Source organism: Gavia stellata, chromosome 12 (genome assembly GCF_030936135.1).
Source record: "Gavia stellata isolate bGavSte3 chromosome 12, bGavSte3.hap2, whole genome shotgun sequence".
NCBI lineage: Eukaryota > Metazoa > Chordata > Aves > Gaviiformes > Gaviidae > Gavia > Gavia stellata.
Window position 1 is genome coordinate 23,593,295 of NC_082605.1, and position 20,386 is coordinate 23,613,680.

The 20,386-nt window shown below is 43.2% G+C and overlaps 1 protein-coding gene across 2 annotated transcripts in view; it reads left to right on the forward strand.

Moving 5' to 3' along the window:
• The window catches only part of ITPR1 (inositol 1,4,5-trisphosphate receptor type 1), a 167,338-nt gene that overhangs the window by 57,880 nt on the left and 89,072 nt on the right, over positions 1 to 20,386 (forward strand). For both annotated transcript variants that reach the window (XM_059823204.1, XM_059823205.1), the window contains 15 exons: positions 918 to 1,169; positions 2,572 to 2,713; positions 3,889 to 4,042; positions 4,380 to 4,567; positions 6,054 to 6,192; positions 7,688 to 7,746; positions 8,930 to 9,091; positions 9,191 to 9,361; positions 10,315 to 10,380; positions 11,273 to 11,410; positions 12,966 to 13,091; positions 13,464 to 13,664; positions 15,185 to 15,436; positions 15,947 to 16,072; positions 16,804 to 16,932. In XM_059823204.1, coding sequence (XP_059679187.1) covers positions 918 to 1,169; positions 2,572 to 2,713; positions 3,889 to 4,042; positions 4,380 to 4,567; positions 6,054 to 6,192; positions 7,688 to 7,746; positions 8,930 to 9,091; positions 9,191 to 9,361; positions 10,315 to 10,380; positions 11,273 to 11,410; positions 12,966 to 13,091; positions 13,464 to 13,664; positions 15,185 to 15,436; positions 15,947 to 16,072; positions 16,804 to 16,932 — 2,305 coding nt within the window. The remainder of the gene's footprint in view (positions 1 to 917; positions 1,170 to 2,571; positions 2,714 to 3,888; positions 4,043 to 4,379; positions 4,568 to 6,053; positions 6,193 to 7,687; positions 7,747 to 8,929; positions 9,092 to 9,190; positions 9,362 to 10,314; positions 10,381 to 11,272; positions 11,411 to 12,965; positions 13,092 to 13,463; positions 13,665 to 15,184; positions 15,437 to 15,946; positions 16,073 to 16,803; positions 16,933 to 20,386) is intronic.

Sequence of the window (20,386 nt, forward strand, 5' to 3'; positions counted from 1 at the left end):
CTTGCATTAGACTTCCTAATACATTTGTTTATTTGAGCCTATTGGAAGGCTGAGCTCAAAAGGAGACCTCTTTATATATATTTTAAAAAATTATATCTGCTTTCAAAATAGATTTTCTTGCACTTGTTTTTAAGTAGAATTGATAGTGTTAATTATTTTTAGTCTACAGGATAGACTTGTGAACATGCTTAGAACAAGGGATTAGGATACAGTTTGGTCAAGTTCCCCTGAGGAGTGCTGAGAGTGAGAAGGAGTCTGCTTTCAATTAGATGTTCATTTCTTTAGGAAACCTCACAGTTGACACTATTCAACACAAGCCTCTATGAATACCCATGAATGTTGGACATGTCCTTTATGACTAAAGGCTAATTACCAGTCTGTTGAATGTGCATACCTTAAATCCCAGTTGCTTGCTTTTAGTTTATGGACTGAAAAGCTTAGGAATTAAGTTTGGTTTTTCTCCACCGATTCTTTGACCGAAGGGAGCAGAGCTCAGTAGTTGTTTAATGAGGTACCTGATTTTTAATGATTCTGTAGTCCATCTATATTGTTGCCTTAGTGAACAACTGTGGCTTCAGCAGCAGGAAGAAGTGTTTGGTCTTCTACAGTATTTAGGCTGAGTTGCCGTAAGTGTTCCTTGGATTCTTCTGTAGCTTTCATAAACAGCGTTACTTAATTCTTTGTAACACTCAGGAAAATATGATGACTCCTTTTATTCTATTTTTCCACTACATTACCTTTCACTAGCGTTTGCTAAGTACTTTATTCTTTCCATAATAAGTATAGGTATATTACTGGAAAAACATAAGATTCATTCTGTTAATACATATAAGAGCATATCAGTACTACATCCAGTGGACACTTCTGGAAATTAAAGGGTAAGCTGTTTGTTTATGTATTTTTTTTTCCCCCTGAAGATACCAGCTAAACCTCTTTGCTAGAATGTGCCTTGATCGACAGTATTTAGCCATAAATGAAATATCCGGCCAGCTGGATGTGGACCTCATTCTCCGTTGCATGTCTGATGAAAACTTGCCGTACGACCTGAGAGCGTCTTTCTGCCGGCTAATGCTTCATATGCACGTTGATCGTGACCCGCAAGAACAAGTAACACCAGTGAAGTATGCTCGTCTGTGGTCTGAAATACCTTCCGAAATTGCTATTGATGAGTAAGTACTTGCTGGAATGTGGGAAAGTAAATGATGTCACTCGTGATTTTTAATGCAAAACCAGATCAATCCTATACTGGTGTGTTATTTATACTGCTTCTGTTTAAAAATTAAAAAAAAAATAAAAAAAAAAAAATCCTTAATGTATTCAAACCCTGTAGTTTCATTTGCCTGTAATGTTTGCTGGGGAGAACCTTCCTGAGAACACAGTAACCTTCCCATATGTGCGTGGTGTAAGCCGTGAGGCAGTAGCATTTGTCTTAAAAACATGGTGATCACAGCCATGGTCTGCCTCTGATTGGGGTGATGTGACGAGTGACCTAGCCCTGGGGAGTGAAAGCAAGGGAGGACTATTTCCTTTTTCCTCCTGCCTTATTTGGGGAGAGTGTAGACTCTTCAGAGCAGATTGTCCATACGTTGGCTCGCAGAACCAAAAGTAAAAACAAGGGGGAAGATGCTGAAACAAGTAATGTGTTGGAGACAGAGTCACGTTCCTTAACCTCCAATGGAAAATACTCTGATACAGTGGTGAAAAACCTATACCAAACCACAGCTAGACCGGAGACATCATTTCTCGACCATAGGCTTGTATTAACTCTTTATAGTACAAATAATTTAAAATTTATAGTACTTCAACTGTTCAGAACTCAGTTTTTTCAGTTGGAGAAAATGTACATTTAAGATCCGTGTTAAAAGTTAGGAATTTGAGCCTTGTCAGTATTAGTACTGGTGTTCAGTGGTTTCTTGTTTTTCCCTCCCCTCCCTCCTTGCTAGCCTAGTTTTCTTTGCCGAGAGAGATGCAGTAGATCGTATGCAACTTCAAATGCCAAAATAGAAAAACAAATGGCTCTGGCAGAGGCTGAACGGTGATACGTGATCAGACAGGAAAACAAAAGTAGTTAGTGGAAGGTGGTGGGAATTGTCTTTTTCGAACGCTCTCTACGCACGCTGAGAAACCAACCTAGAATTTGTATTAAGTAAAATTAATGTCTACTTTGCATATAGATTGGTTTTATTTGGGGCGAAAAATAGCATCCACAGTCAGCATCTCTTGGCCACGTCCGTTCTCCTTAACGCTGTACATAGCTTGTCATTGTTTCCACTAAAATAATAAGGGTTTCTTTTTTTATTTGTTGGGACAAAATTATCTTTTTTTTTTTGCTTTCCTCAGACATTTTTAAATAGTGCAAAATGAGCACATGGGATAAAACAGCGATAGCCAGGAAATTATGGTGTCAGCTTCCTGACTCCCTCGTTGGGATAAATTGTTTAACAGCCTTTAACTTTTCTCAGATTTTAACAAACCAATGAAAAATTGTACTGGGGGAAAAGAGTCCTGTGTTATTTGCATGCTAAGTTTTGTGTTTTGTTTGTTTTTGTTTTGTTTTGTTTTTCTCTTCAGCTATGATAGCAGTGGAACTTCCAAAGATGAAATTAAGGAGAGATTTGCACAAACAATGGAATTTGTAGAGGAATATTTAAGAGATGTGGTGTGTCAGAGGTTCCCTTTCTCTGATAAAGAGAAAAATAAGCTCACTTTTGAGGTAGTTATCCAGTTCTGATTTTATCCTTCTTTTTTTTATGGAATGTTGGTACTTTCTTCAACACCAGGTAGATTGGCAAGTAATTAGTGAGTGCTGAGCCTCAGCAGGCTCCTCTTTGCCAGTGTAGTCCCTTCCCCTCGTGCGAGATACCCCACTGAAGTTTGTGAGTTTGCAATGATAGTTCTTGAAATAATATAGTTAATGAATGTGAGCTTATGTCTTAGGTTTGCAGCAGCCTTGTTTACTTTTTATGCTCTCAGTGTTGTTGCAAAGTCAAGCTTTACTGGAATAAATAGTCTTGAAAACTAAACACTATGTCTGCGTGCACAGAGAGTCTCTAGAGCTTACGGTATTACTCACAAAGAGAACAGTACAGTGTCCTGTGACTTACTGACCTGTTAAAATAGTCTGTCTGTGCAAATAAAATGTAGCAAATCCATGCAATAGTATTCCCTAAATAACCATTAATTTGAGAAAAGATCACAGAATCACAGAATCACTATGGTTGGAAAAGACCTGTAAGATCATCAAGTCCAACCTGGGGAAAAAAAAAAAAAAACCATCACACAACAACAACAAGCCACAACACACCAAAAACCAACCCACCCAACACCACACAGCACCATGTCCATCAAGCTACATCCCACAATGCCACATCCACACGCAATGTGGACAGTTCTTTTAAAAAAGCATTGGAGGGAATATACTTCACATAATGGGGCTACATTGAATATTTGCATGATATGTGAAATTATTACATCTGGATCTTGATGCAGTGCATGTGGAGGACTTCTGGGAAAACTTTATAATTTGGTAGCAAAGCTTTAGATTTGTGACTTTTATGGTTTTGTCTTACAAAAAAAAAAAGCATCTGTACATTCCCTCTACTCTTGACCTATCTTAGCTTTTCTGTAATGAGCCAACTATGGTATGGTTTTGTAGCTATAGAATATCAGCTGCAGCTACAGGCTGTTACTCCAGGCATTGCAGTATTTGTAGGCGAGAAGAAAACTTTCTGATAAAAATGTAGGACTATACCGTCTTACGGAATTATGAGGTACTATGATAAGAATATGACTCGCAGCTAGGTTCTTGACCTTTTCACTGTTAAGACAACTTGATTGCGATAGCAGAATGTTTAGTATTAATCAGGCTTTTTATTATTATTTTGGTAGGTTGTTAACTTAGCCAGAAATCTGATATATTTTGGTTTCTACAACTTCTGTGACCTCCTCAGACTAACCAAAATCCTCCTTGCTATATTAGACTGTGTGCACATCACTACCATCTTCCCTATTACCAAGATGGCAAAAGGCGAGGAAAGTAAAGGTAAGGCTGAAAAATGACTGGCAGAACAGATCCTTCTTTGGTAGTTTCTCATTCGTCTCAAAACGTAAATGTGGATTTGAAATCTTCTACTCATTCCTGTCTATGGCTTGGCTGTACAGCTGAGTAATGCCTACATCGAAAGAGGGAGAGGGCAGGGGGGGTCTGAGAGTACTGCAGTGCTTCTGTTGGCTTCCATCTGTTCCAGGCGTTTAGGTGTCTGCCTGGCCTTGCGTAATGTTGAGACAATTTCTCTTCATAGGACATGGAGGGTCCTTGCCCTGTTAATGCAGTCCCATTACGCCATCATAACCTTACCTGTTTACCTACCTCTCTGAAGGGAGCAATGTGATGAGGTCAATCCACGGAGTCGGTGAGCTGATGACCCAGGTGGTGCTCAGAGGCGGCGGGTTCTTGCCCATGACTCCGCTTGCTGCTGCTCCTGAGGGTAACGTCAAGCAGAGTGAGCCAGAGAAGGAGGACATCCTGGTAATGGACACAAAGCTGAAGATCATCGAAATACTTCAGGTACTGGCAGCACAAATTAATGTAGTATCTCGTGCTGTCTTTAATCTAAGTGTCAACGTAGTGCCAGGCTGCCTTGTATGTGCCTCTTTTAAACTGGGAAACATTACAAGGGTGGCTTTTTCAGGCATGCAGCACTCAACTTGCAGATGACAATATTATGCCATTACTGAAACAATTTAATAGAAATGAATTTGTAACAGACATCTGTGTATTTACTGGTGGTTTGTAAATACCTGCCTTGCTGAAGTGGAGAGCTGGTTTTCCACCGTACTGTCTTAGTAATTTCTTTGAGTCTACAGGGCCATCTTAAGTGCTGCAGGGAAGGGGGAGATACTTGAGACTCCTCCTTGTACAGCCATTGGCTTGAAATGTGTTTTGTGTATGCACATTTGCCAGCCTCACTGTCTCTTCCATCTGTGTCTGGCTTTTCTCACTTGTTCACTCCTAAGTAGTCAGGACACAAAGAGAAAAGTTTTTCCCCTTTTCCACAGCGCTGCCTTGATCTAGATGTTGCCGCAAATTTACTGCTCTGAAATCTGTCTTCCCTTCCTTGGTGCAGGAGTCCCTTTTCTGTTCAGTAGCTTCATGGGCAGGTTCACGGAGGCCAGAATGCTGCAGAAGCCTGTGGGCGAAAGCACACGAAGCAGCAGGAGAGCCATGGTGTACCTTCCCCGTGCCCCCGGGGAGGCTTTGCACGTAGCTGGGGTTGAGGTTATGCCCTTCCCCTCAGCAGCAGATGCAGCACGCAGGGGAGGCTGCATTCGCTTCCTTTCACTGTTGCTAATTTTAGTTAAAGCCAGAACTTAGCTTATTGTCTGGCATGTGCAATGGGGTATTTTAATGTACCAGCATTCCCCGTTACCGTGGTCTATTAAATCTGGCATTAAGCATTTTCCCCTAAATGGGAGAGCACTGCAAGTGTTCTTTGCATTGCACTTCTTTCCCCACGAGGGAGGAAGACCACCGAGAAGGTGGTCTCTGCTGCGCTGGTGGTTTCGCTGGCGCTGGCTAATACAGCCCGCCTGAACCGGTAGCTGTTGTGTGGCAGCAGCCCGGCTCTCGGCAGCTTGTGTTCAGCTTCCTCTGCCACAGCGCCCTGGGAGTCGGCGCGAGGAGGACAGCAGTGCTGGTCTGTTAGATTCCCACTGGTTTCCAAACGGAGATGGAAATGCTGCTTTCCTTTCCTGGGTGGGTGGGGGGGTGAGGATGCCGGCATCGGGCAGTAATGAGGGATCAAAACTGCCAAAATCTTACACTCAGAAGTATTTATTACTCTGTGTATATCATACGCTCATTGAAATCACTGAAAAAAATTACTGAATTCTGGGGATTTTTAAGAAAACATTTGCGTACCTCTTCACCAAGTTAAATCCACATCTTTACGATGTCAATCTTGCATGTTGGTAGCACTGCATTATGTGTAAATTGTACATGTGCTGGAAATAGGCAAGTTATTTCAACGTTTTTACTACTTCTGTATCATCAGTTTATTTTGAATGTGAGATTGGACTACAGAATCTCCTGCCTACTTTGTATATTTAAACACGAATTTGATGAAAGCAATGCCCAGATGTCTGAATCACCCACTGGAAGCAGTAATCAAGAAATGCCAGCTAACGTACCAGGTTAGTTATTTTGTAAAGAATGCGTTTGTGTGGGTTAGGGAAGACTCTTTAATCTTAGGGGATAATTGATTCAGGTTCTTGCTTTGGCATGTGAATGGTCCCACTGAAGCAGAGTACCCTGCTAACAGTGGGAACAATGGAGTAGGGATTGTTTCCATATACCCCAAACTGAACCCAGGATTTATTTGTGCTCTCTCCTACTCGTTCCCATGTGTTAAGTGTGACCAAGAGCCTGAGATGCATCCTTCAAAGAAAACCTGAAATAAACACTGTCATGTGTGATCTGTCATCAGCCTCAAATTAAACCTTCTCTGTTAATGTTTGTGGACGAAGTAGAAGGGTTCCCAGAGTAATCTGATTTCCTCCGTCCCTTCCCCCAGCCTGATGCCTCTACCCACCCACCCAAATTTCTCTTTTTCCAAAGGTATTGTAGGAAGGCAAGACATCTGGAGGTGTCCATGTCTCAGTGCTGCTAGACAAGGGTATGACAGTAAGCTGCTGAGGAGCTGCTCATGTCCAGTGGTGTTCTTAATTGAAAAAAGGATAGTTAGTGGACTGGGTAGATGGGGTGTTTCAATTGCTATATCGCTTTCCAGGGGAGAAGTGTCCTGGAGTTAGGACCTGTACCATGTAGGAATAACTGGACTTGAAAAGTGCGGCGGCTTAGACATCAAACACTTTTTCTTCCTCAATTTGGGGACTGTATCTCTAGATGCAAAGGAGAAAGATAAGGAAAATATGGTTTAGATGTGAAGTCTTCAAAGGGAGGAGACTATTTCTTTTGATCTCACTTCAAAGGGGCTGTGTTTATTTTTTCTTGGGCTGCCTGTCCGGCAGCCCCCCAGGGTGCCAGGGCCATCGAAACTGGGCTGGCGGGGAGAGCGAGAGCTCTTTCTGCGAGCTGAACTTTGGAAGAAAGAGGGTAAATGTTTTTGGCGAGGGTGTAAAATCCTCATGCTCTCTTTCCATTCCCCTTTGCAAATCTTCGTGAAATACTGAGAGCTCCAAGTGTGTTTTATCATTTTTTTTTTTTTTATTTCAGAATATTGGTCATTACCCGTGTGACAATATATGCGTTACACTGAAAAATGCAAAGACCTTTTTGTCTATTGAGCCACAGGGGTATTGCTGTCACTGCTGCATTTATTACTTTACAACTTCTCAAGGCTGAAGTTTGGTGCTTCTTGTGGATGGCCCCTCTGAATGACACCAGTGTACTGGAATGATGCTGGTGCAGTCTAAAAATAGGCAAGAGAGGAATAAGCCTGGATGTTGCTGAAATTATGCAGTTTAATTTGCGAGCTGAGAACAGGTTAATTTATTGTCTTACGTTATCTTAGCAGGCTGCTTCAGTAATCTCTCAGCGTTCTTTCAGCTTGTTATGACCCCCTTACTTACACTTACATCACCACTTGCTGTTTAAAATGGTTTTAGGCTGCAAAACCATCTTTGGTGCAACTCTGACATAATGTATTTGTCTTGTTTATTTTCTCAGGAGCCCTAGACTTTGAACATATTGAAGAACAAGCCGAGGGGATCTTTGGTGGAAGGAAAGTATCTCTTCCCTAGTGCTAATGGAGGGGTAGCTCAGGAGTTCCCAGGCTGCAGCTCTCAGGGCTCCCAAGGAGTGGGGATTGCAGGTGAAAGTGAGGTGGTAACTGGGGAAAGCTTGGAAACAGCTGCCACAGTTACCTAGGCTTCACTCTCCTGAAATGCCTTTGATACAGCTCAAAGTAGTGTCCAGCTGGATTAAAAACCACGGAGGAGGGACAGGGGTCCTTCAGCCAGAAAGATCTTCATGGGAGGGCTTCACTTGTCAAAAGCCAAGTTGGAGGATTAGTGCATCGAAGCTGAATGCTGCAGTAAAGTCTTGGGTAGAAAAGTTTGTGTAGGCAAGGATTGGGGCTGCAACTGAGCAAGATATATTTAGCCATCCTTTTTTTTTGTATAATGCAGCATTAAACTGCACATGCATGACAGAACAAAGCAAGCTGTACCTTCCACACCTGCCTTCCTTCCGGAGCAGCTTATATTCTTTCTTAAATCACAGGACAAGAAGTCAGTGACAGACTCCAAGTACTTGAGCTTGTCATTAAGCTGCTCAGAGCTGCAGTTGTTTTCTGTAAACCGAAGATAACTGTTTTCTGAAATGAAGGCAAAAGGGGAGAGAGAGAGTCACTTACAGAATTAATAACCAGAATTTTTAATGCAACTGTGCGGACTCACTTGGAAGCAGAATACAGAAAAGATTCAGGGGGCACTGATAGGAAAAAAAGTAGATGAGTTTCTCAGGCTCAAAAAAGAGGTGCAGGGGAAAGAGGGAAGAGGAGGATTTCAAGTGCTTGTCATAATTAGCATTGCAACCTGGATACTGAGGTAGGGTTTTATTTCATAAATGGTGAGAAAGGTTAGTACCAGGAATTGGCCAAAAAGTATGTGAGCAATAAGGTGAGGCTGACATGGGGACAAATATTTTGGCATAGTTTGACCTCGAAAAATGTAAGTTGGATAATGTAAGCTGTGTGAACCATGATGAATGAGATGCTGGAATAGCCTCCCTATTAAGCAGTACACCAGAAAAATCCTGTGTCTCTTAAGATAGCACTTGATTTGATAACCTTCCCCTTTATTTAAGAGTAAGAAAAAAGGTTTTCTGCCACTGCTGACTGGACTTAAGAACCTGCTGGGACATTCAGTCTAATATGCTGGTTAACTCCTACACTCTGTTTTCAGTGAGGAGAATACGCCACTGGATCTGGATGATCACGGTGGCAGAACGTTCCTCAGAGTTTTGTTGCATTTAACAATGCATGATTATCCTCCTCTGGTGTCTGGAGCACTTCAGCTACTCTTCCGGCACTTTAGTCAGAGACAAGAAGTCCTTCAAGCTTTTAAGCAGGTATGTGTGTGTATTAGGAGCGTTATTGCTCACGTGAATGTATATATTGCAGCTAAAAACCAATCCTTTTGTGCAACTAATGGATTGCATTCATGTAAGGTTCAACTGCTTGTTACCAGCCAAGATGTTGATAACTACAAGCAGATAAAACAAGATTTGGACCAGCTGAGGTCTATTGTGGAAAAATCGGAGCTTTGGGTCTACAAAGGCCAAGGCCCTGATGAGACTATGGATGGAGTGCAAGGTGAAAACGAACACAAGAAAAAAGAGGTAACTAGGTTGTGTTTGCACAAATTCACGTGTTAATATTTTATGAAGATGTAACTGTTTCCAGAAGTGTGACGACAAAACGCTGCGTAGCCTGGTGAGGCTATCTGTATTGCTTTTAGATTAAGGCAAGAGTAAGAGGAGAACTTGAGCTAGTTGATGCCAATTAGTCTCAAGTGGAAACTGCACAGGATTAGCAGCCGCTGAGGTGTCATCTTTAGGCCCTAACAGAGCAGTTGGTTTGGGTTTGCTGTGGCTCCCGAGTTGTGTCCTTTCAGCGCTGACAGATTGCACAGGTTTTGTCTGGTCAAAAGTACCTTGCATAATCTAAGGGCAGAGCTGTGGACTGTGCAGGTGATGCGCTTTGAATCATGGCACTATGATTAAATGACAGAAGAGAAGGGTGCTTTATCTGTACCTGATAATACGGGACTTTCTTGGCATGCACGTCTGGCTCAGATCTGATTAAACACCTTTTGCTTCTGTATAATTTGCAATGAAATAGAAAAGACTGGGTGAGGGAATTCAAGAAATGGTCCCTGGGTTATGAACATTTATTGTTGGAAGTAAATACAAGTAATTCACTTGTTGCTTTCCTTGTGCGTAGTACTGTGAGGCATCTCTTGATATCTGTGCAATGACAGTTTAATAATTACAGAGAGGGAGAGAAAGTAAGAAGGTTTTTTGTGGGAGACTTGATTACAGACAGAATGTGACAAGCAAAGGAAAGGACAGGAGGATGCTGTGTCTAAAATCATCCCACCCTCACCTTGATTTATGTTATAGAGGTCACTGTGACTTGACAGGATAATTGTATGTATTTTTCTGAGACTGCCAGAAAACAAGGATGACACTCCTTTCCAGGAAGAGAGCGGGCACTATCCTAGAACAGTAATTTTAGCCTTCATGAAGACAATAGTATAAGCTACTAATAAATGGTATGATTTTATCCTCAGGAAGGTCACAGCAAGTCCCAAAAGCCTGAAAGTACTAGCAGCTACAACTACCGTGTAGTAAAAGAGGTAAAACTTTGCTTCTTCATAGCTAAATGGAAGTGTAAATGAGTAACACAGCTCTGGAGAGCTGCAGTCAGAGGGAGACACCCAGGAAAGTCTGAGTCACTCTTCCATTGTGGAAACTATTTGCTGAGTAATAACATATCCCAACTTGAATGAGAAGCCAGGAATATAATAAGCACAATGTGTATTCTTTCCTTAAGAATGGATTAGTGAGAAACGCGACATTTTGCTGCTGTTTCAATGGTAACACAATATTTTTATTGTTAAAGGCTATGAAGGAAGTAAGCAAGTGGAGAAGCTATTTAATTTGCTCTGTCCTGAGTACCTTGCACTCAAAACCATCGTGCTGTTGAAATTTAATTTAAAAAACAGCAGACAAAGAGCACGCGTTGGCGCTGGCGTGAGCTAATGGTCTTTCTGTGGCTCCATACGGCGGAGCCCGATGCCAGGTTCATTTGACACGGCTGAACTCTGCAGGAGCAGCCCTAGTCAGCGATGCTGTGGATGGTGCCCAGGCCAGTAAACTGCTTCCATTGCCTGTGCCGCGTGGCACAAGGCTGCGCTGGCTGCTGCGTCCCGGGAGGGCTGGCGAGGGGGGCGGTGGCTGCTGCTGGAGGGGGCAGCAGACACTGTCGCTGCCTCCTGCCCCCACATTTCCCCGCAGCTCTCGGTTCCAGCTTGGTCCTTTTGCACAACTGCTGATGCTGCAGGAGCAACCAGGCCTTAGCCTGGCCTTAGCTCCTCGCCTCGAGACCCCAAAACCTGATTTTGCTGCTTAGAGCCACTCTGGTCCACGCAGATGCGTTTTTCACTGTTGTTTCTCTCTGGGAACCGCCTGACATGCTCAGAAATAAAACCCAGAATTTCAGCTCTCTAAAGCAAGTGTCTTCTCCAGATCCTGCTGCGGCTCAGCAAGCTCTGTGTTCAGGAGAGCTCCTCGGTCAGGAAAAGCCGTAAGCAGCAGCAGCGACTTCTGAGGAACATGGGAGCTCATGCGGTTGTGCTGGAGCTGCTGCAGATCCCTTACGAAAAGGTTGGGTTTCTGTATGGCTGTTGCCTTGCTTCATGTCATGTTGACGGGTTTTTAATACCTCCTCTGAATCTTCCTGAACCTTCCACCTTTACACTGGATTCACAGAGGCTATTTTCTATAGCCTCATAGTCTATGAAATATGCATGCTTCAGAAATAATGGGGAGCTTGTATAAGCTTTTGTTTGTCTGAAGTCTTTCAATATATGGTGTTATGCACTATTTCCTGAAGAAATACTTGTCCATCGTAGCTCAGAGTAAGACTCAGCTCTCAGCTTTTCATGGGAGGTGTGTGCTGCCTTGAAGTTACGCTGTGCTGGTGGAAGACAGACCCGTATTATGGCTATGAGGTAGCTGTACGACAGCTGTCCCGGGAACACTAAGGGAAACGAGGGTGGGATTTATCAGCAGGTCTGTCCAGTAGTTAGAGACAGTCACAGACGCCCCAGTTGTAGAGTCCCAAACTCCCCCTTAGAAATGAACAAATATCAACTGGCTCTCCAGGCGAGGTCTGCTGTTCATAATTAGCCATCTCAGAGTGCCGGGTAATGTCAGTGGTGCAGTTTGAAGCCCACTTTGACTGGGTTGCTGTACGGTTTGAGCTTGCGCAGCATCATGCTGATGAAGCACACCCTATGTTCATCGCGTTGGCTGCCCGTTAGTCACAGGTGACAGGTACTTATCATTGCATAGATGAGGGGGCTCTTCACGTTTTCCCAGTCACTCTGCTGTCTTCTGTTCCAAACTCTACAGGTTTCTGAGAAGCAGTAATTCTAGACGGTAGCTTTGATCAATGTTAAGCTAAGTCTCATGTTGTCTTGCTTCATATTTTGCTAAAAAATCGGCAGCAAAAACACCCTCCAACACCTCTTGTCACCTTTCTGTCCCATACATGTGAATACATATCAGACAGGCAGCATGGAAGGTGTTTCACCCTTGGAAATATATGAAACTCCTTAAAAATAAAAGCAGACACTAATTTTCCGAACTGCATTTTATACCATCAGTGGACGGGTAATCCAGACTGATGTCAGAGGAAAGGCACCGATTCCTGAACTGCACTTGGAAGCATGCAAGTAGTGTGTGGATTCCAGTAAATATAAATTGGGCTTAACTGTTGCAGTAATAACTTTCCATCACTTCTTTGCCATGAACTACCTATCTGTCGCTGCTGAAACGCGTTTCAGTGGAACATGGCAGTTTTCCTGTGTAGCCCCAAGGTGATGATGTGTGGCTTGGCCAACGCGCTGCTATGTTCAGAAGTGTAAAAGTGACTAAAGCACGTTGCTGGCAGGCTTGGCCATGGAGCATGCAGTTTTAGAGAATAAACTACTGTAATTTCTATTATGGTCTTTATTTTTGATGATCTTTAAAACTGTGAAGCAGGCCAAACTCATCCCTAATGTCGGTGAACTGGGTGGAGGTTTGTTTTTCTTCGGAGTGTGAGAGAGACGTGACGGTTCCCTTGCAGAGCTGGAGCTGCGGCTCATCCAGTACTCACCTGAAAGTGAACCTTCAGATTCTTTTTAACCCCATCTTATTTGTCATGCAATCACAGGCTGAAGACACGAGGATGCAGGAGATAATGAAGCTTGCACACGAGTTTTTACAGAACTTTTGTGCTGGGAACCAACAGAACCAGGCATTGCTGCACAAGCACATAAACCTGTTCCTTAACCCAGGGGTAAGAATAGCCTCATGCCATGATTTATTTTTCTTCTAGCAAGAACAGAGAATGGATTGTCCTTGCTGATCGCCTCTGGGCCTGTTCTGATGCAAGGTTGGTTGCAGGGGTCACATTTTGTTTTCAGTCTAAAGCCTCGAAAGTTGGCGAGATCTGTTTGTTTAGGACCGTTTCGGTGTAGAAAGTTCAAGAGGCTGAAGTGGACTGAAAAATAGGCTTAGATACGAGCCGTTGTGTTGAAAGATTAGGTCCTCGGAAATGTTCTTTTCAGTCCTGCACCCTGCAGGAGTGTTGACTTTATCCTGACCTCTGTGTGGGTTTGGTGGTTTCTTTATTTTCTAATTTCTTTCTTTCTTTCATCCCCTCCATTAGATTCTGGAAGCAGTAACAATGCAGCACATTTTCATGAACAACTTCCAGCTTTGCAGTGAGATTAATGAGCGCGTTGTTCAACACTTTGTCCACTGTATCGAAACACATGGCAGAAATGTTCAGTACATAAAGTTCCTGCAGACAATTGTCAAGGCGGAAGGAAAATTCATTAAGAAATGCCAAGATATGGTAATGGCTGAGGTGAGAGCTGCAGAGATTTGCAAGGTCTGAACAGAAGTTTTCACATACCATTTGGTGAAAATGACAAATTGATCCTCTCGCTTCTGGGACTGCCAAGAAGCTGACAGTTAGCTCTCGCAATGCAAAAAGAGCATACAGCTACCAGAAAGCATAGGCTTTTTTGTGACTGGAAGCTTTCTGAGCTCTTCACCCGTAGGTATAACAAGTGGTCGGTTATTGATGATACTTACAAGTTGCTCTCCAGGCTTCTACACAGCAGCGTATAGGTGGGCTTGTGAAGCAAGGGTGCCTTTCTCTAGTAAAATTGTCTAGAAGAGGAATAGTTTAATTTCAAGATCAGTAATGCAGAAGGAAAATTTTACCATTATAGTATTTTTATGGGAAATTCTTATCTTACTAAGACCTACATATTCAGCTGTTTAAGTGCTGAAGGGGGAAAAGTCTGAGGGTCTTCAGAGATTTAGGTGTGTAGGTAACTGGGAAATTGGGGTGTCAGGAGAGAAGGGAGAGGTAAGAGAAGGGTGAATAAATCCCTTTAAGTTGGACATTGGCCGTGATCTGTTCGACAGTGTGTTTGCATCTCTGACAGGATTTTTATTGGCCTCTTCGGCAGGGGGAGCCCGAGGATCAGATTTGTCAAGCTCTGCCTTTTGTGTATCAATCTTACTAGATTGATCAAAGGTCTTCCACATTTTGTCATTCAGTTCAAAAATGGTTTCGTGAGCTTCTCAACACGGAGTCGAGTTTGCGAGATGCTCAGCAATCTGATTCCGCGCAGATCAGCAGCTGCTGAGAAAAGGGGCTTGCCTTGGAGGTTGCCTTCTGCGTTTATCTAGCGGTTTGCCATAAACCCTGCGGGAGGACAGCCTCAGATCCCTCCAGCTGCCTGTGCAGAAGTGCCCAGCCCGGAGCAGGTCTCAGTTTGCTCCTTGTCCTTCCCTTCATGGAGTTAGAGGAGGTCTGAACTGCTCTAAAAATCAGGCCATCCGGGTCTCAAACGTGAAGCTGATAGAAATCTTCAGTGTGTGACTTAACGTGTCACTCGCTAGCCTTGGAAAATTGATGATGTTTGTTCAGAAGGGTGGAATTACTGAGCCCTGCAGTCCTCCCATCCGGCGTGCCCCTGGGGCCTTTCTCTGAACAAAATGGCATGTCTACAGCTAGCTGTATTAAAAAGTCAGCTGAGGCAATATACGTGAAATAAAAAAGCACAATGGAAAGTCACAAGCTTCTTGGCACAGCTTCTGTCTAAGCAGGCAGTTGGGCGGACTTTGAAGTCCTTCAGCAGTTCAGAAGTGGTAAATTCTTTAAGAGAAAATGTCATACTCGAGCCCTGTATCCCATGAAGGGAGCACAAGAGGAATGCCCAGCTGACTTGGTGGGCTGCACTCCTTTTAAGTGTCTAAAGAACAGCTAATCGGGATTTGCACGGTGACAGTCAGCCTACAGATTAGGGGAGGATGCTGCAGGGAGATGCATGGGCTTTGACCTGCTGACAGAATGTTTTTCCTTCTCGGTAGCTGGTGAATGCGGGAGAAGACGTCCTAGTGTTTTACAATGACAGAGCCTCCTTCCAGACTTTGGTGCAAATGATGAGATCAGAGAGGGATCGGATGGATGAAAACAGCCCACTGATGTACCACATCCACTTAGTAGAACTGCTTGCTGTCTGCACAGAAGGCAAAAATGTCTACACAGAAATAAAATGCAACTCCCTTCTTCCTTTGGACGACATTGTTAGGGTAGTAACCCACGAGGATTGCATACCTGAGGTGAGGGCTGTTTGGAGGCGCTGGCCTGTATACGTTTGAAACGTGCTGGCTTTGGGTGAGAGAGATGCGATATTACTGACTCTGGCCTGGGAAGGCTGGTGGTGCAGGTGGACAGTAAGCTGGGAAACCGGATTCCTTCCCTGCTTCTGCTATTGGCACCCCCAGTGAATCTTGTTTCCTTGCCCTTATACTGGGGATGTGATGCTGTACTTGCTTGTTTCGTAGGGTTCTTGAGGTGGAGAGGTTTATGGAGTATGCTGCTAACCTTGAACAGATGGCTCTGCAGAACTGGAAATTATTATTATGCTGACGTTTTGTCTACAGTAACCCCGGTGTTTTTTATTGGATGATGTCTTGCTATTCATGGCATTAAATTTCACCAGTGCTTAAGTAAAAGGAAGAAGTAGAATTCTAGATGACTTATATAGCAGTTCTAATGTGACATTATATTCATTCATAATACCATTCAGGTTTTTATTTTTTAATAGTAATATTTTTCTTTACTTTTAGGTCAAAATTGCATACATCAACTTCTTGAATCATTGCTATGTGGACACAGAAGTAGAAATGAAAGAGATTTACACCAGTAATCATATGTGGAAGCTATTTGAGAACTTCCTGGTTGACATCTGTCGGGTAATGGTTTCTGTATCCTAGGAACTGAACTAAAAAAGCTTAAATGAACCTATTTAGTACAGAGCAGTAAGAATAAGACGTAACAATGCTTCAAGGCAGTAAGTACCCTGAATACTATGTTCCTTCAAATTTATATGTGCCTCCTTTTCCTTATGCCTGTGGATTTCATTAGTCATATTCCATGGAACACATTAATATTTTCCTTTTAAAAAGAAAAAAAACCCCAAAACCAACAAACCTCAGAAAAGCCCCACCCCTGCTCTTTTGTCTAATGCCTTTTTCGGTTCTGCCACCTGGCTTGCTTATTCTGGCCAGGATAGTGAGCTCCTTCCCAAGCAATAGTCAACGATTTTTGGCAGGTCAGGACAAATTTTTTCCAAGCTTGGCATTTTTGTTTGGCCATATGGCTTTTTGCCTGGGATTCCAAGTATTTCCCCATACGAAAGCATTACACCTCAGTCCTCCCTACCCTACTACTTTCTTTCCTCTAAGGCACTCTGGTTTTTTCCCTCCCTCCTAAACATGCTATATGCCAACACATTAAAACAGTAACAGTGTTGGGCTTCTGCTTTTGTGTGTGCTGGAAATCCAGAGATCCAAGTGTCATAAATAGCATTGTGCCGGGGAATTGCTGTGACTAGAAGAGTGCGCAATGAGGAATTCCAGTCTGTAACACTTATTAATCTACCCTGGTTGAACTGCTTCTGACCTATGGATGAATTGTCTTGCAGGCTTGTAACAACACCAGCGACAGAAAGCACGCTGACTCCATATTGGAGAAGTACGTTACAGAAATAGTGATGAGTATAGTCACCACTTTCTTCAGTTCCCCATTCTCTGATCAGAGCACTACTTTGCAGGTAGGAAAATGTGGAGAGACAGAAAAGTGAAAATGTGCTGCAAATGCCATTATGTTCATTCCACTTTGGTTCCATTTACCAAAAGAAACACATGTGTTTGTAATGGTGGAGCAGATAGGTGTTCTTTGTGACCAGGATGTTTCTTTTGCCATAGAAGTGGAAAGATTTATAGATCAGAGTACAAATGTTTTTCTAGAGAGGCGGAAGTTTCACATTACTTCATTAGTAGATTCAACTCTGTACTACCACCGAGATCACACAGGTCATTTGGAGAGACTTTCTCCGTGTCATTATCAGGTTCCGTGTGAGAAAATCACACTGCAAGTAGGGAAATGAAGGATTTTTTTGTATGCTTTGTGTTGCAGTTGCATTTAAGGGCTCTGGTTGTCCTCTTTGCAGCCTTAGATCAGAGTACAGTTGAATAAGGTGACGTGGGCAGGTGTAGGAGAGCAAACAAGCAATTTTGCTCAGCGATAGTTTGGCACGCCAGCTGCCTAGCAGTGGTAAAGCAGTAGCACGGCAGCAAGGAGTTCTCCAGAATGCCATGAAGAAGGAAGATAAAGCTTTGGTGGCAGGCTTTCCAGACAGGAGGAGAGGGTGTTGCATTACAGAGGGTGCAAAGGTGGTTGTTTAAAGAAAGCATGCTTTTACAGGAAGATTCTAATTTCCTTTAAAAACAAAAAATTTCCAAAAAATCTAGTGTGTGTCATTAAACTGAGTTAACTTTTGTCTTGTTCAAAAGTTGGAGAAACGTGGAGGAGAAGCTTGGAACATTTGTGAAGTGGCAGAAGGTAGAGATTTCCACTGCAGAACAGCAGTGTCAGGACATTGCCCTAATATTTGTATTGCAGCACAAAGATAACATCATTCATGTATTCATAAATAACTTCTTGGGAGGAGTGTGGGTGGAGTGGTCAGGTGCCTGGCAGGTCTGTCAGAAGTTTGAGTATGGTAGTTGTTGAAACTTGATGCAACCTCATCGTGCCAAAGGCAGTTGTTCACAGTGCAGACTCCAGGTTTGTAATTGAAGGCAGGTTAGGAGGCATCTGGTTCCCAAAAGTGGCCGTAAAGGGCATCTGGCAATTTGATGTGTCAGTCCCTCATCAAAGAATTTATGCTAACCCTTTGGATCGCGGTCTGGGTGACTGCAGTGCTCCAGGGAAGTGTACACAAAACCGCTGCGTGACTGTGCGTCAGGTAAAGACTTTCTTCTGCTCAATACGAGCAGTGATGTTCCTGCGTTTCCCTGATTGACTACCTGTATCTCTTCTGGTGGCAGTCTGCACCCCTTGAGTCAGGACACATATTCGACCCATGCCTGGATGACGACCGCGGGCAGCCTGATCTACCAACTGCTTGGCATTCAACACAGCCCTGCTTCTCGCAGGGCTAGACAGCCCTCCTTATTCAGACGAGGAGACGGTCACGCTGAAAGCAACAGAGCTGCATTTGAGATTGGGTCAAATGCTCTTAAATTGCCAAACTGTGGGCATTGCCTGTGAGGGTGCAGGGAGCTGCAACAGCTGTGTTTGGGCTGAGCAGCTTTATTAGGGTTCTGTCTTAACTCACACAAGTCTGAGCAGTCCAGCAGTTGATTTCCTCCTCATGTGACTTTAAAATATCTATATTGCGGTATCAGCCTCCGTGTGAGTTTGTCAAAGCTTCATCAAAAGAAAATGAGAAACTGGCATCAAGTTAGCCTTGTCCCCTGGGGCTCTGCCCTTCTCCTCTCTTCCCTGTCATGCTTTTAATTGTCATCTCTGAGCGTACAGCATTTGAATACGCTTCCTTACCATTGTATTTTTACGATCTGTTAGTTATATTTGTCAGCAGCTTTTCTTTAGTTTCTCAATCTCTCCCTCTGTCTAACAGGATGAAGTCACTTATTTCACCTCTTACCATCTCAGTTGATAGTTCTGTTTTATCCTAGAGTTATCTTTACTCTGCATGTCCGAGTTAAACGCTCTGTTTCTCTGCCTTTTTCTGCCTGTCAGGACTCTTGCCCATCACCGGGGACTCGCCCACCTGAGGAGTACAGCCCGTTGGACCGCCTGGCTGTGTACGTCACTCCTCCGGGTGGGATTTTTCCCTCCCGTCTGAGATGCTGCAGGGCAGTCCGCAGCCACTGCTGCCTGATCTGGTGCCGCGGTCTCTATAGGCGAGTGACCATTGCCACTCTCCTTTGCGTTGCCTTTGGATTCAGTCACTCCCCGTCCTTTCTGCTGCACCTTGTCATCTCGTTTCTTGCCATGCGAGCCTCTTCTTGTCTCATGCTCTTTCGTGTTATGGCTTGTTCGACTTAAATTGTACCTCCTTTGAGTCAGGACCAGCCTTGCTTGTTCAAGGAGCACCTTGTACGTCTGTCATGCAGTTCAAATAATATAAAATTAGGAGAACATAAATACGTCTTTTCAAAGAACAGCTGTCCAAAACTTTTCCTCTTTAACAAGTACTGTTTAGCCTGTTTGCCTCCTAAGGGTGCCGCTGCCCAAGGCTTTCCTTCACAAGTATAGTTGGAGGCATGTGGAACATGGAGTAAATTTTTTATTTGATTTATTGACTTAGTTTAAACAAATGAAACATCTTTTGAAGCTTTTTAAGACTGAAAAGTCTTTAAACATGAACTGAAAGGACTATGTGGGTGGCTTGAATCTGAAAGTGCAGGTATTTTCCATGCTGTTGGAGAATACTACTGTCTGCCATGTTTTTGGTGTTTGGTTTATTTCTGGAAAGGATAATAGGTATTTGCCTCTCAGCAATTTTTGGTTCTTGAATTTTGATTCTCCTTTGGTACATTTCATAATGGTGTTATTTGATGAATTGATCTAATAGATTTAATTATCTAATAGATTTAATTATCTAATAGATTTGGCTTTTTCATCTAACTCCACTTTTTTCTTACAAACAGGCGTTAATCTTGACCAGAATAAAAGAGGTATTTTTTTACTGGTTCCTAAGTCTTGAGGGCTTTGCACTGTGGTGTAGTTCACTTGACTGACGGAAATGTTGCATAGCTAGTAGGCACAGGGACATGGGGTATTCCCTCTATTCCCTCTCAGTGTAGGTTCATTTGAAATTTGTAAAATACTCTTTCCTCTACAGGTAAAACAAACGAATTGTTCTACTTAAGTAACTTCTGTACAAAACCAAACAGGGAGTTTTGGTCAATAGTGTTGGGATGTCGCAAAGATGAAAGAACAGAGCTCATGTGCATGTGTGTGTTGGAGTACCTCACCTATCTATAGTGGAAGATCACCTTGCGAAATACAGGGCTAAAAACCACACCTTACTTTTGGCTGATCCTTAGCAGCTATAGTGTTTACCACTAACTACTACCTGTGTTTGAAGTAACAAACACACAGCTGGTTTCTTCAGTAAATTAGATACCGGCTATTAATACCTGAAATGATGAGTTTTCAACTCTGGACCTGTGCTGTCGTTTAGCCTAGAGCAA